A 14,911-nucleotide genomic window follows, 5' to 3' on the forward strand; every position below is an offset into this window, starting at 1 on the left:
ATAATCAACAATAAAAATAGATAATTAGACTTGCCATGGAAAGACATAAGAATATTCTTTTTTTTTTTTTTATACTTTTCATCTTGACATTAGCCTAAGAAGTTTAATAATCAGGTCTCCTGGGACTTTATTACAAGCTAAAAAAATAAGTTTGTGTATTTCAGCTTGCATATATCTAGTAAATATAATCATTTCTTACGAGCAAATGGAATATAATTAATACTTATATTTTCTAGTCTGAATATACAAATTTTTGAAGAAATACAAAATAACACAATTCTGCCAATAATCACACTAAAATAAGCTACCACATAAAAATTAAAATGATTCTCCAAACATACTTTTCCAGGAGTGAAAAATGATTTCATTTCAGGAGGCAGATAATTTTTGGTGTTACTGAAATTCTACAAGCAAGAGAAAAAGTAGTCAGTGAATATTAAAACACTATGTATGAGGTGGTTCAAAAGCCAACAAAGCAAAGAACAGTTTTTAAATTTAAATTATCATTTGAAACACAAAATTTCAGTCACTGATTTTAACTACTGTAATAAGCTTCAACTAACTTCATGCCAACTCTAATATTAACAAAACATATTAGAGCTCTAACATGTTAAGAGTTCTAAAAGTGCATCAGAAAACACATGCTTCTTTAATAACACACTTCAGGGGAAAGACCACATTATACTCCTGTTACTTTGCTCACACCAGCATGACAGCACTTTCAGTTACTGAGCAATCCTACAGGGCTGTTCCAAATCTCTATGCACTGTTAAGGTCTTAACTGGCATTTTGATTTAAAAGCAAAAAGAGGAGAGTGGTCATTTCCAGACTCTATTACTCAATATGCTCAGCTAAATTATGAGGAATTAAATAAATAAATTATGAGGGAGTGAGAGGGATTGTGAAAATTATTTTTTACATCTCATATCACACTTGAGTTTTTTGGAAAGTGGGAGTAATACTCCTGTAGTATTCCCAGGGTCTTAGGCATGTTCCAGTGGCTGTTCTCTGCTTGTTTCCTCAAACCATTGATAAATCCCAATAAAGGGCTTTTAACTTCAGACTGTATCTCTATCAGCACTCTTTCTCATTTTGAAAAATGGACATTAAATCACAAATTCACATGCTTTGATCACATTTCTGCCTGTGCTCTAAGACTGTCTTAAAACCGAACATAAACACTAGGTCATCCTAATATCTGAACCTTAAGTGTGTCCTCCAGTTTGACTCATATTCTAGTTCTGGTCTTAAATCACATTCTTAAGACTCACAACAATCTTTCCATGATCCTTCCTGGTCTTCCTGCAACCCGGCGCTGAGAATACATTTTTTTTCAACTTACAAAAACAAATTATAAAGTAACTACCTTGTCGGGTTGAGTGAAAAAACGAGCTGGTAGTACTGGGTCTTTAGGAGATTCCAAACTGTATGTGGTACTCTTTGACATGATGATATTCATGGCAACATCACACACGGTGTACAATTTCTGCAATAGTATTTTTTTAAAAAACAGACATTTAAGATAGCAATCTAGACTCTGTAAACTAGGAATAATTTTAGAACATGAATCCAGTCTAAACAGTAAACTAATCAAAGCAATAGTCTGTGTAAGCATTTTAGCTTACACTATTGGTTTTGCTCATTTACTAGTAATAAAATTACTGCTAATTCTATGTTAGTAATCTTACCTAATTACTAACAGAAAAATCTGATGCTGTCTTATATAAATACTACAGAAGTTTCATACCTTACACCTATATTTGAAAATCAACATGGAACCATAATCATTTACAAAGAATTACATACTTCATTCATTTTTGCATCATCTGGTCCTTGGGCATCTTTTGTTTGTTTAATATTTTCTACCATCTTTCTGATAAATGCATGACTGTTATTTTCATTTTTCGCCATTAATATTTCCAGAACAAACCAAAGACATCTAAAAATAAAAGAGGGGGGGCGGGTAGAGAAATATAGAAGAAAATCACCCTTTGCTAAAATATAGACACAGTAATTCTAAATATAACAAACTTAGATTATAACTCCAGGAAGAAAAAAAAAAAGTTACAAACTAGCAGGGAAAAAGAATATGTCACACGTATATATAACAACAGGTCAACAATGCAGACATGAGCTTATAAGATCTTAACAGATTTCCAAGGAGGCAGGTTAAAGAAGAAACATATATGGTAGAAAGGATGAAGTCATCTTAACCCCAGCTATGACAGGGAGTTAAAGACTGTCAAAGTAATAGTTGGGCCATGGATCAAGTGAGGCCTCAGATACTTAGGACTGACTACAGTTCTGACAGGAAGTCTTCAAAAGAATATAACTGTCTTATTAAACGTAAACAATTAAGAATACTCATTAATAGAGAGGACAAGGTCATGACTGACAACTGTAAGCATTGTCTTTGCTTAAAAGGAGAAAAATTAAAAAGAAAGTTTTAGTAGCTCAGTTTTAAAGTTAATTACATAAAACTCTATAAAAAATGAAAAGTGCTTTGTCTATGTACTACACAGAGAGAAAGGAACAAAGTTATAGTTGATACACAGAGGAGAAAAGTAATGGGAGAAGGAAGAGAGAAATGTGAAGCAAGAGATTATTCTAGAACAGAAAAAAAATAATCTTTAAAAACTTAGGTATAGGATAAATTCTTCTGAAGTGGCTCCCTGATAGGATGGAGATCATGCATGGCTACACTGGGACAACTTAGAAATACAATCACAGGTGTCTAGTAAATTCCAAAGGATGTTTTATTTTTTTAAAAAACCCAATGTTCTCAGAGAGAGGTGACTAGAAGTTTTCAACAGTTATACTAACGATAGAACTAATTTTGATAGAGCTTATTTCTTTTTCTTTTTCTTGTGCTGTCACCCAGGCTGGAGTGCACTGGCACTATCTCAGCTCACTGCGAACCTCTGCCGCCCAGGTTCAAGCAATTGTCTTGCCTTAGCCTCCTGAGTAGCTGGGACTACAGGTGTGCACCACCATGTCCAGCTTGTTTTTTTGTATTTTTACTAGAGACAGGATTTTGCCGTGTTGGCCAGGCTGTTCTCTAACTCTTGACATCAGGTGATCCACCCACCTTGGCCTCCTAAAGTGCTGGGATTACAGCTGTGAGCCACCATGCCTGGCAGAACTAATTTCTTACTTTTTTGAAAAAAGGAAACTGCAGTAGGAAAAAAGGGCGTCTTTTCTATTGCCATGAGAATTTACTAGTAACTTGATTTTATTCTCCTAAGGCTTCTCAAATTATTTTACTATAAAATATTTCTATGAATTAAGACATTAAGAATTATTTTAGTGTTACAGGAAACTAAAGGCATCATAAACTAGCTGATTCAAAACCACAACGGTAATCTTTTATTGAAACTGAGAGAGGCCCAGGTTCTTGAGCTAATGTAAAGAATTATGCGGGTCTTAAAAAGACTTCTCTAAATATCACTATATTCCCATTCCTCATCCAGATACATACAGTGTTTTTAGTCTTTAAGCAAAAATCTCTGAAAGAAGTGCAAAGATTTTAAACTCTAGTTAGAGAATCACCAATGAAGTAATAACTGGTAGTAGTTCCCCAGTTATAAACTTGGCTTTTTTTTTTTTTTTTTTTTTTTTTGAGACGGAGTTTCACTCGTTACCCAGGCTGGAGTGCAATGGCGCGACCTCGGCTCACCGCAACCTCCGCCTCCTAGGCTCAGGCAATTCTCCTGCCTCAGCCTCCCGAGTAGCTGGGATTACAGGCAGGCGCCACCATGCCCAGCTAATTTTTTGTATTTTTAGTAGAGACGGGGTTTCACCATGTTGACCAGGATGGTCTCGATCTCTTGACCTCGTGATCCACCCGCCTTGGCCTCCCAAAGTGCTGGGACTACAGGCTTGAGCCACCGTGCCTGGCCACTTGGCTCATTGTTAAATCGACCATTCTCTTTCTACAGAGGAAGATAGTTACTGCAAAGAAAAATGTGCTTACTACATGAGTAAAACAGACATTATTAATTCACCTCACATGAAAATCTACAGTTTCAGAAGGAAGAAGAAAAAGAAATGAAATGCAAATTTTAATGAATTGCTTCAACAGAAAAGGAACACCAGGCTGCTAAAGAAACATAACTAATTATGATTACGTTTTGGGAAACCATATTAAAAACATAATATAAAGAGATGGTATGAAAAAAGAAAGACAAGAGAGCAAATAAAGAACCTTAAATGCCTAAGAAATGAAATACATCAATAAACTAATTATAATTGAGATCCCATTATCAGCATTAAGGAGAAAAAACAACTTTCAGAAAATAAGAAAATGGGATGGAAAAAGTCTTACTCTTTAACATCTTTAAGCTGTTCAATATCCTGTACTTTGACATAATCTGGGTCATGTGCCAAAAGGTGAATTGTATATGGAACAACATACTCTGGTAGAAGAGACAATAATTTTTCTGAAAAAGAAAAAGATAAAAAAGAAAAAAAAAATCCAGGTTAGAAGCCAAATCTTACACACTCTTTCTTTCATACTATATTTTCTGCATCCCAACAGTTTACCACAATGACTTGAAGAAAAATATATTGAAATACCCTGTGTTGAGGTACATGATAAACAGTCTACCATTCGTCCACCATGTTCAATACTGAAATGGCCTACTAAATACACCATGGGCTAAGGGTATAAAAACAAGTATTTCAGTTTTAAAATGCATATGGAAAAAGTGACCCAAACAAACTATATTCAAAAGTGAGAGATATAACATCTATTTTTCCCATTATTAGTGACCCTATGTTTAACAGTCTCTTGCAAGCTGCTGAGCAAAACAGTAACATCTAATATTTTTCAGAGTCAGTATGGAACTAAAACAAGAGGTTGATACTATTTGTAATAGAAGAACAGAATAAAGAAACAGACAAGAGTTTCTAGGGCATTTTAAACAAAGAAACAGCTATTTAGTTTAAATTCAATTATTTTTGTATATTGGCTGACAGTAGTATATTCTGCTAGAGAGGTCAGAATGGTAATTCTAATTGGTTTAATACAGGGTACACACAGACTGGGACTCAAATTCCGGACAATTTCCATTTATATTTCATATTTTCCAAATATAAATATAAATTGGATGTTTTAACCTCGGGTATATGTGTCAATAAAGCACCTAATTTTCTTTATTTCCGTTACTAAATCTAGAGAGAATAGTTTGTGTGTAACATCATCCATTTTGAGGCAGACATGGAAGGAAAAAAGCAACACGGTTCAAAATTCAGTGAAATTAAAATTAAGTTCTATTGAGTGCTTACTATGTTCCAGGCGTATATTAAAATCTAAAAATATAAAGATGAGTAAGACTAGGTAAAGAGCTTACACTAAAGCATAAACAGAGGCAGAAGCTACACTTCAATGCAGAAGTGCACCAAAATAAGAATGGCTAACACATACTGAGCACTTCTTTGGGTCATACATTATGCCAGGCACTGTATATAATTTTTTAATTCTCACAACAATCATAAGCAATTAGTATAATTATACCAATTTTGCAAATAGGAAAACTAGGGCAAAACTGATTAAGTAACCTGTGAAGATACAACCGGTAAACAGCAGAGGCGGGATGTGACAGCAAAACCCTCACATTTTCCAAAGGAAGGAAGGAAGAAAAAGAAAGAGGTAACGGTGATGTGGTAACCTCGAAAGTGTATCTTAAATGATTCAAAAGGTGCCAATCATATTCCTTGGTTTTGTTCATTTGTTTGTCTGGAAGTGGGAAGCAATTTCCAGATAAAGTTGACAACAGAGAAAAAAGACTGTTAACACAAATTTCAAGTAATCCAGAGTTCATGAAATACAGAATGCATAATAGGGAGCAGACAAAGTTTGAAACTCAGGCTGAGAGCAAACTATAAAGGGCTATGATAAGGCATTTTAACTTTATCCCATGAGCAACAGAGAATCAATGGAAATTTCAAGCAAGGTACTGATGTGATCTAATCTCTTTTAGAAGGATAATTCTAATAGCAATGTGACACAGCAGGTGGTGAGTCAGAGGCAAGGGAACAATTACAACAGGGAGGCAATGTATACAACAATCTAGGTAAAAATACAGCAAGGTCTGAGAGTAGAAGATAAATATTCAAGATATTTGGAGAAGGAATTAACAGAATTTGGTGACGGATGAGAGGAGGGAAAAACGGTATGAATAATGCCTCTGACTTCTGACTGAAATAACAGGATGGACTTTAATGCTGTTTGTTAAATCATAGAAGTCAAGAGGCATATCAACTAACCTCAATGGGGTAAAGTGAGTAGATGAAAGGTAGGCATGCAAACACCTGGTATTAATGTCAGCTACAGGTGAGAACAACAAAGATCAAAGGCTTGTAATTTTTTTCAACTAAAAAAAGATCATGCTTAGACAATCTATATACATGTACAGATTTTATTATTATATTTAAAGTACCTCTAATGTCATTGCTTATTTTTCTTGGCCATCTAGTCCTTTACATAAAGAGATATAGGTTGATATTTAAGTATCCATGCATTTATATTTTTTAATGACCTTTGTATTAAATGAAAAGCAGTTATCAAAAAACGGTAAATTAATGAGTGTCAATTACAAATAATAATTAACAGTAATATCATATATCATGTTGTAGTCTATAAAACTGAAACTAGCAGGCTGAAAAAGTATCCTTTTCATTTTCTTATATGCTTACCACTAACAGCTGCATGCTGCTTCAGATACTCCCGCCTTACATTTATATTTTTCACCAAACATTGCCTAGCATGAGCTCTTCTCTCCTTTACAGGATCTTTTGCACAAAGCGCACAGATTGCCATATACTCAAGTGGAAGCCGTAAACGGGAAAGGCCTTTGTGAAGTTTCTGGGCAAACACTTGTCTTACTTGATAGCATTCATCCTGTAAAGACACAATTATTCCAGAGATTATTCACATGGCAGCAAAAAGTAACTTCAGATATAAAATTTGCTATTTTATAAAGAAACGAGTAAATAGTATGAAGTTTATCTAAAATCATTGCTTCACTGCTCACGAGTGAGATGTTGTGACTCAAGTTCATTTCAAAGCTGCAATATTCATCTGGTACCAATCAGATGTGTTAAAAAAACATCTGACAAAGGGCTGATATACAGAATTTACAAAGATTTAAAACAGATTTACAAGAAAAAAACAAGCCCATCCAAAAGTGAGCAAAGGACATGAACAGACACTTTACAAAAGAAGACATACAGGAGGCCAACAAACATATGAAAAAATGCTCATCATCACTGGTCATTAGAGAAATACAAATCAAAACTACATTGAGATACCACCTCACGCCAGTTAGAATGGCGATCATTAAAAAATCTGGAGACAACAGACGCTGGAGAGGATGTGGAGAAATAGGTACATTTTACATTGTTGGTGGGAGTGTAAATTAGTTCAACCATTGTGGAAGACAGTGTGGCGATTCCTCAAGGACCTAGAAATAGAAATTCCATTTGACCCAGCAATCCCATTACTGGGTATATAGCCAAAGGATTATAAATCGTTCTACTATAAGGACACATGCACACGAATGTTCATTGCAACACTGTTTACAATAGCAAAGACCTGGAACCAACCCAAATGCCCATCGATGACAGACTGGACAGGGAAAATGTGGCACATATACACCATGGAATATTATGCAGCCATCAAAAACAATGAGTTTGTGTCCTTTGTAGGGCCATGGATGAACCTAGAAACCATCATTCTCAGCAAACTGACACAAGAACAGAAAATCAAACACCACATGTTCTCACTCATAGGCAGGTGTTGAACAATGAGAACACATGGACACAGGGAGGGGAGCATCACACACTGGGGCCTGTTGGAGGGAAATAGGGGAACAACAGTGCGGGGTGGGGAGCTGGGGAGAGATAGCATGGGGAGAAATGCCAGATATAGGTGAAGGGGAGGAAGGCAGCAAATCAGGCTGCCATGTGTGTACCTATGCAACAATCTTGCATGTTCTTCACATGTACGCCAAAACTTAAAATGCAATTTTTAAAAAAAAGTGAAAAAAAAAAGGAAGAGAGGAAAAAAACCATGCTTTTAAAACAGAAAAAATACTAGTAAATATAAATCTGCCGTAACTTAAATAAAATACAAAAATCAATGCTTAAACACCAACTCATATATATCTTTTTCATTTAATGGGCAATGTAAAACTGTCCCATTTATATTAGTTCTATCACTCATAAAAACTATTCACATGAAAATGTACAACTCTAGCTGGGCATGGTGGAACACACCTGTAGTTCCAACTATTTGGGAGGCTAAGGCAGACATACCAAGATCCTATCTCTTAATAAAGAAATAAAAAGCACAACTCTGAAGGGAAGAATTACTAATCCGTTTCAGAAACATCAAATTACTTCAACTTCTATAATTAAACCAGGCTGATTATTACCACCCATGTGCCTGCCTAACTCATATTACTCCCCTCTCCTAAATTACCCACCCTACACTTCTAGCTAACTCCTACTTATCCAAAAAGACAGCTCACATACCTGCCAGAAAGCAGTGTGTAATTTGTATCCAGCATCCACCTCTGTGCTCTTAGAATTCTGTACTTATCTCCAGCATAGCGTTTTGTATAAAGTATTAAAATTATGGGTTTAAATGTCTGTCTTGCCCATCAGTACTTGTTTCTTGAAGAAAAGAATTACGTCTTTATCTCTCTAAGCCTAACACAAAACCTGGCACACAGATGATCAGAACTTTTTCTGAACTACAGTAGTCACCCCTTATCAGCAGAGGATACATTCCAAGACCCACAGTGGATGCCTGAAACTGAGGACAGTACCAAATCCTATATATACTATGTGTTTTTCTATACATATATACCTCTGATAAAGTTTAATTTATAAATTAGGCACAGCAAGAGATGAACAACAACTAGTAAGACAGAACAAGTATAATAATATACTATAATAAACGTAATGTGAATGTGGTCTCCCTCATTCTTAAAATACCTTACTTGGAAAAGCAAAACTACAGATAGGGGAGACTACTGCATAGGGAAAAGTACAAACTTTTGATCACACCTTACTCTCCACCAGTTAAATAAGGTATGGTGTTTCTTACTGTTGTAACAATTTCTTCATGTAGAACGATCATTTAGTTTATCTTCCCCAGAAATCTTAGTCATAACATTTGTCCTTATCTTTAAATCCTTATTTTATACATCTTCTGTCATTTCATTTAAATTTTAGTTTATGAAAATGCCAAACATCTACTTTAAAGTAGTAGTCTAAACTAAAGAGCTTCTGCACAGCAAAAGAAACAAACCATCAACAGAGTAAACATACAAACTACAAAATGGGGGGAAATTCTTGCAAACTATGCATTCAACAAAAGCCTAATATCCAGAATCTATAAGCAAATTAAGTAAGAAGCAAAAACCAAACAACTCCATGAAAAAGTGGGCAAAGGACATGAACAGACACTTTTCAAAAGAAGATACACATACAACCGACAAGCATATGAAAAAATGTTCAATATCGCTAATCATTAGGAAATTGCAAATCAAAACTACAATGAGATACTGTATCATATCAGTCAGAATGGCTATTATTAGAAAGCCAAAAAATAATAGACGCTAGTTAGACTGTGGAGAAAGGGGAACACTAATACACTGCTGGTAGGAATGTAAATTAGTTTAGCCATTGTGGAAAGCAGTTTCGCGATTTCTCAAAGAACTGAAAGCAGGACTACCATTTGGCATAGCAGTCTCATTACCGAGTATATACCCAAAGGAATATAAATCATTTCTACCATGAAAACACATGTATGTATATGTTCATTGTAGCACTATTCACAATAGCTAAGACAAAGAATCAACCCAATGTCCATCAACAGTAGACCAGATAAAGAAAATGTGATACAGATACACCATGGAATACTACACGTGCTTTTTCAGCAATATGGATGGAGCTGGAGGCCATTATCTTTAGCAAATAAAGGAACAGAAAACCAAATACTGTTGTTCTCACTTACAAGTGGGAGCTAAACAATGAGTACACATGAACACAAAGAAGGGAATAAGAGCTACCAGAGCCTTCTTGAGGGTGGAGGGTAGGAGGAGGGTGAGGATGGAACTACCTTTTGGGTACTATGCTTATTACTTGGGTGATGAAATAATCTGTACACCAAACCCCAGTGACAAACAGTTTACTTATATGACAAACCTGTACATGTACCCCTGAACCTAAAGTCAAAAAATAAAAATAGGCCAGACACGGTGGCTTACTGTAATCCCAGCACTTAGGGAGGCCAAGGCAAGTAACCTAAGGTCAGGAGTTTGAGACTAGCCTGACCAACATGGTGAAACCCATCTCTACTAAAAAATACAAAAATTAGCTGGGCGTGGTAGCAGGCGCCTGTAATCCCAGCTACTCAGGAGGCTGAGCCAGAAGAATCACTTGAACTTGGGAGGCGAAGGTTGCAGTCAGCTGAGATTGCACCATTGCTCTCCAGCCTGGACTACAGAGCAAAACTCCATCTCGGGAGGGGAAAAAATAGCTGTAGGGAGGGAAGGGGAAGACGCAGTCTGGCTCACAGAAAGTTATGTACCCTCATACTCAACAAAGCAAAGTTGGCCAGGTGTGGTGGCTCAAGCCTGTAATCCCAGCACTTTGGGAGGCTGACGTGGGTGGATGACGAGGTCAAGAGATCGAGACCATCCTGGTCAACATGGTGAAACCCCGTCTCTACTAAAAATACGAAACATTAGCTGGGCATGGTGGTGCGTGCCTGTAGTCCCAGCTACTCAGGAGGCTGAGGCAGGAGAATTGCCTGAACCCAGGAGGCGGAGGTTGTGGTGAGCCAAGATTGCGCCATTGCACTGCAGCCTGGGTAACGAGTGAAACTCCGCCTCAAAAAAAAAAGCAAAGTTAATGTTAACTCACTCCTCCCTCAGTATCAATCTCACAGAGGAGTCTCTGTTACAGAATTATTATGAAAATACTCAATTTCAAAGTGGATAAGTAAAAACCCACATATCACAAGTGTATTCACAAATGAACAGGACATTCATTAAAACCCCAATCACATCCCGGTTTTTGTCCCCCTCTGACTAATCATTCAGGGTGCAAAAATACAATACAAATTAATTGCAACGTTAATCCTTGAATCATCACACAAGTAGCAGGTTTTCAAAAAGTCATCAAGGTGATGTTAGAGAACTGGGAAATCACAGGCAACTCAACTAACACAAATAATTAACAAAAGAAGAAGAGAAAACTGACAGGAATAATGACACACATACAGGTTACTTTAAGAGAATCATGTGAATAAATATAAAAAGTGCTAATGAAAACTGAATGAGTCTTCAAATGTTTTTCTGCAAAGATGATTATCCTTTTGACTGCTACTACAAAAGTTAACTGTGAAGTAAAGAACAGAGTAATACAATTCTATCTGAATAAAATGTCCCCTCAAAAAAGCAAACACTGGATACTTTCATGACCATGGTTATAAAAAATAATTGGTTAAATATAAGAAAAAAACAGATGGTGTCTAATACTACACAGTTTCCCCCCAAGATAAAGTTCCAATCAAAGCTTTTATTCACTACTATGAAATTAATTTTGTCTGCAATTGAGTAAATTCACTTTTAGTAGCCTTTTCTAGTACAAATTATCCTCAAAACTACCATTAGTACCATGTAAATAGTTCAATTACTTTGTGTATCTCATTGCATTATTGACACATCTCTATTTTCTGTTCTCCTAAGAGGTAGCTTCTTTGGGCTACAAGCATGACTTACTCACCTTGTATTTCCAGAACTTAGAACAATGTACAGCACACAGAAGTACAGAGTACATTTTTCATGAAGTGATTTCCATGTTCTAAAATATCTAAGCAATTATTAAATTATGTTAAAATTCATAGTTTTATTAAATTTCTCCAAATGTACTTTCTGTTCTAATATATAGCAGCCTCCCAGATACAGTACTGCCTTTAAAGAGCCTCAACTCAAGTAAAAGAAATAAAGTACATGTAGTAAAGTGCAAAGCATAGCCTTGTATGTATCAGAGGACTACAGATGAAATCCATAGGAAAAGAGACTACTTCCAGCTAAAAGAATCAGGGCAAGTTTTGTGGAGAAGGTTGTATCTGAGCATTAATTTGCAGAAAGGGTTAGACTGGATGTGTGGAAACGGGGGCGTAAGGAAAAAATTAAAGGCAGCAAAGTACAAGGCACATGAAAGAAAAAAAAACTGTTCAGCTACATGAAATGAGTTTAAGTAAAGGAGAGTGTGCGCAACAAGATTTTTATAGTCAAGTATAATATAAAAATATTAGAGGGGCTCAAACACCAGGTTGTAAAACATGCGCAGTTGTTTTTACAAGTATAAACCCCCTAAATATTTTTTAAAAAGAGAAATGACATGAGCATAACTGTAACTAAGGACATCTACCAGCAATAAACAAGACTCACAGTAGTCTTGGTGAGAGCTAATGATGGTTACAGCAATAAGAATGGTCAAGAATATATGAAAAAAATTATATAATGGATATCAAAGAATATAATTATCTGTACTTTTCAGTAAGGTGCAAGGACAAGCCAAAAGTCAAATATAAACTATGTTTTTAGATATAAGAAATACCATTTGAATTTATTTAACACTTACATAAGCTCTGTATGTCAAGAAAGAATAGATCTGGGAAACATTATAAATCTCTATTATATTCACAGAATATAAAAGTATAAAATTTCTGTTTCGCATCTGAAGTGGGACCAGAGTCTTGAAAAAAAACTTAATGTTGCTGATGTAATAGTCACTTACGGAGATGATGAAAACGGCCAAAGAAGACTGTGTAAGTGAAGAAGTTGATCCTAGACAGCTCCTCATAAAACACATACATTTGAAGAAAAAGAGGAAGAGCGGGAAATATAATCAGAGAAGTAAAGCAATAATCAAGAGACAGAAACCAAATAAGACAGTTTTAAAAATAAAGGAGCAATGAGCTGAGTTAATATAAAAAGTGTAAGGAAGATTGATATCATTGGACTTGAGGAGTTCAACAGGACATTTTTGGAAAACAACGAAGGCAAATGACAAACTATGAGTAGAGAAGAGAGAATAAGAGAGTAACAGAGACAAAGACACATAATTCTTTCTTGCGGCTTGGAGGTTTGAAAAGAGGAGATGGTCATGTAATTTAAAGGAAGAACAGAATGAGAGAAAAGCTTTGTTTAAAATAGGGTAATTCGATGTTTGCAAGTTGTGAGAAGATGCCAATAATTGATTTCTAACCACTGACAAATGTTCCATAGTCAACAGAATTCCAAAGCAACCTTAAAGTTTACGCCATTTGAACTTTCACCTTGGGAATTTGGTGCTTGAGGTGGCAATGTTTAACAAATATTGTGCTAGAAAAGGAAGTCCTTAGAAGTCAGTAACTGTGGATGTTTTTAACTCATAGTGGACATCTACCTAATGGCTGACACATATTTCTTATACACTGTAAGTTTCAAATAAAGTCCATTTCTTGTATTTCCATACTTTGTGCTTTTTAAACATTTTCACTTCAATAATGATAACAGCAAATGCTCTAAGAAATATAGCAAGAACCTGATAAACAGACTGCAAGTCTTACCAATTTAATAAAATAATTACATGTTGCTTTCTTCTAAGAAATATAATAGATACTTTTTAAACAATTTTCAGTTTCTTATAAAATAAGATTATCTCCAAATTAAGTGGGGAAACTAAACCAAGGAAGTTATGGGCTCCCCAAAACATCATTTCTCAAATGGTTTTGTCTGAACAATAAAACTAAAATCATAAACAGAAGTTGAAACAGCTGTTTTTAAAAGACTGAAGTACCAGTCTTGACAAATTATTTGACAAAAATGATCACAATTTAAAAATAGATGACTGTGTCTAAAGAGTTATATATAAGTGGCAATTTTAAAATACATACTAGATTAAAGGTTGAGGAGGAAAAATTACAATGATCCCTGAAATAGATTCTTAAGACTTCTTGGGGAAAAAACAGAAAAACTACATGTAAAATAATCAAATTATTAATGAAAAACTCATATTGAAATCATCTTATTTACTAATGTGAAAGTCCTTTTTACTTTTCTCAATGATGCTAAAGACTTCTAAAGTTGTACAATCCAAATACAAAGTTACTCTAATAAGAAACCCATAAAACTGGAATAGGAATCTGAAAGTTTCACTGCTCATAATCTGAAAACTTAACTCACTGAGTAATAAGGAATGCTTCTAACATGAAATTAGTTCTCTATCAAGTCTTTATAAAACTATAAATTTCTATACTGTTATTTTCCTTTCAGGAACTGAATACATACAACCAGTCTTCATTATTTGTGGACTCTATATTTAGGAATTTGCATACTCATTAAAATTTATTTGTAACACCAAAATTAATACTTGAAGCAATTTCTTGGTCATTTGCAAAGTAAATGCACAAAGCAGCAAAAAATGTGAATATCCAGATGTGCACATTCCCAGCTAACGTCGAAGAAGGTAACACCATGCCTTCTTGTTTCAGCTTTCATACTGTGAATAGTGTCCTTTTTGAGGTCTATTCAGTGCCACATTTTTCACGGTTTTGTGGTTGATGTTTTTGTTATTTCATGATGAAGTATTGTCTGGTGCTCCAAAGCACAAGCATAGTGATGAACTGCTCTCTGGCGTTCCAAAGCACAAAAAGGCTATGATATTCCTTACAGAGAAAATGTGTGTGCTAGATAAGCTTTGTTCAGTAATTTGTAATTCATTGCATGAACTACAGTGCTACTGGCTGTGAGTTCAGTGTTAATGAAACAACTATATATAATAAATAAGTTGTCTTTAAACAGAAACATACATAAAACAAGGTTGTATATTAACTGGATGATGAAAA

At 35.2% G+C, this 14,911-nt stretch overlaps 1 protein-coding gene across 8 annotated transcripts in view; it reads right to left on the minus strand.

The window, feature by feature from the left end:
- PDS5B (PDS5 cohesin associated factor B) overlaps nucleotides 1-14,911 on the minus strand; it is a 194,450-nt gene that overhangs the window by 17,977 nt on the left and 161,562 nt on the right. For all 8 annotated transcript variants that reach the window (XM_074387857.1, XM_039473326.2, XM_039473325.2 and 5 more), the window contains exons 25-29: nucleotides 6,697-6,901; nucleotides 4,325-4,439; nucleotides 1,807-1,939; nucleotides 1,367-1,486; nucleotides 342-404 (exon numbers count right to left, since the gene is read on the minus strand). In XM_074387857.1, the coding sequence (XP_074243958.1) occupies nucleotides 342-404; nucleotides 1,367-1,486; nucleotides 1,807-1,939; nucleotides 4,325-4,439; nucleotides 6,697-6,901 (636 nt within the window). The remainder of the gene's footprint in view (nucleotides 1-341; nucleotides 405-1,366; nucleotides 1,487-1,806; nucleotides 1,940-4,324; nucleotides 4,440-6,696; nucleotides 6,902-14,911) is intronic.

Source organism: Saimiri boliviensis, chromosome 16 (genome assembly GCF_048565385.1).
Source record: "Saimiri boliviensis isolate mSaiBol1 chromosome 16, mSaiBol1.pri, whole genome shotgun sequence".
Lineage (NCBI taxonomy): Eukaryota > Metazoa > Chordata > Mammalia > Primates > Cebidae > Saimiri > Saimiri boliviensis.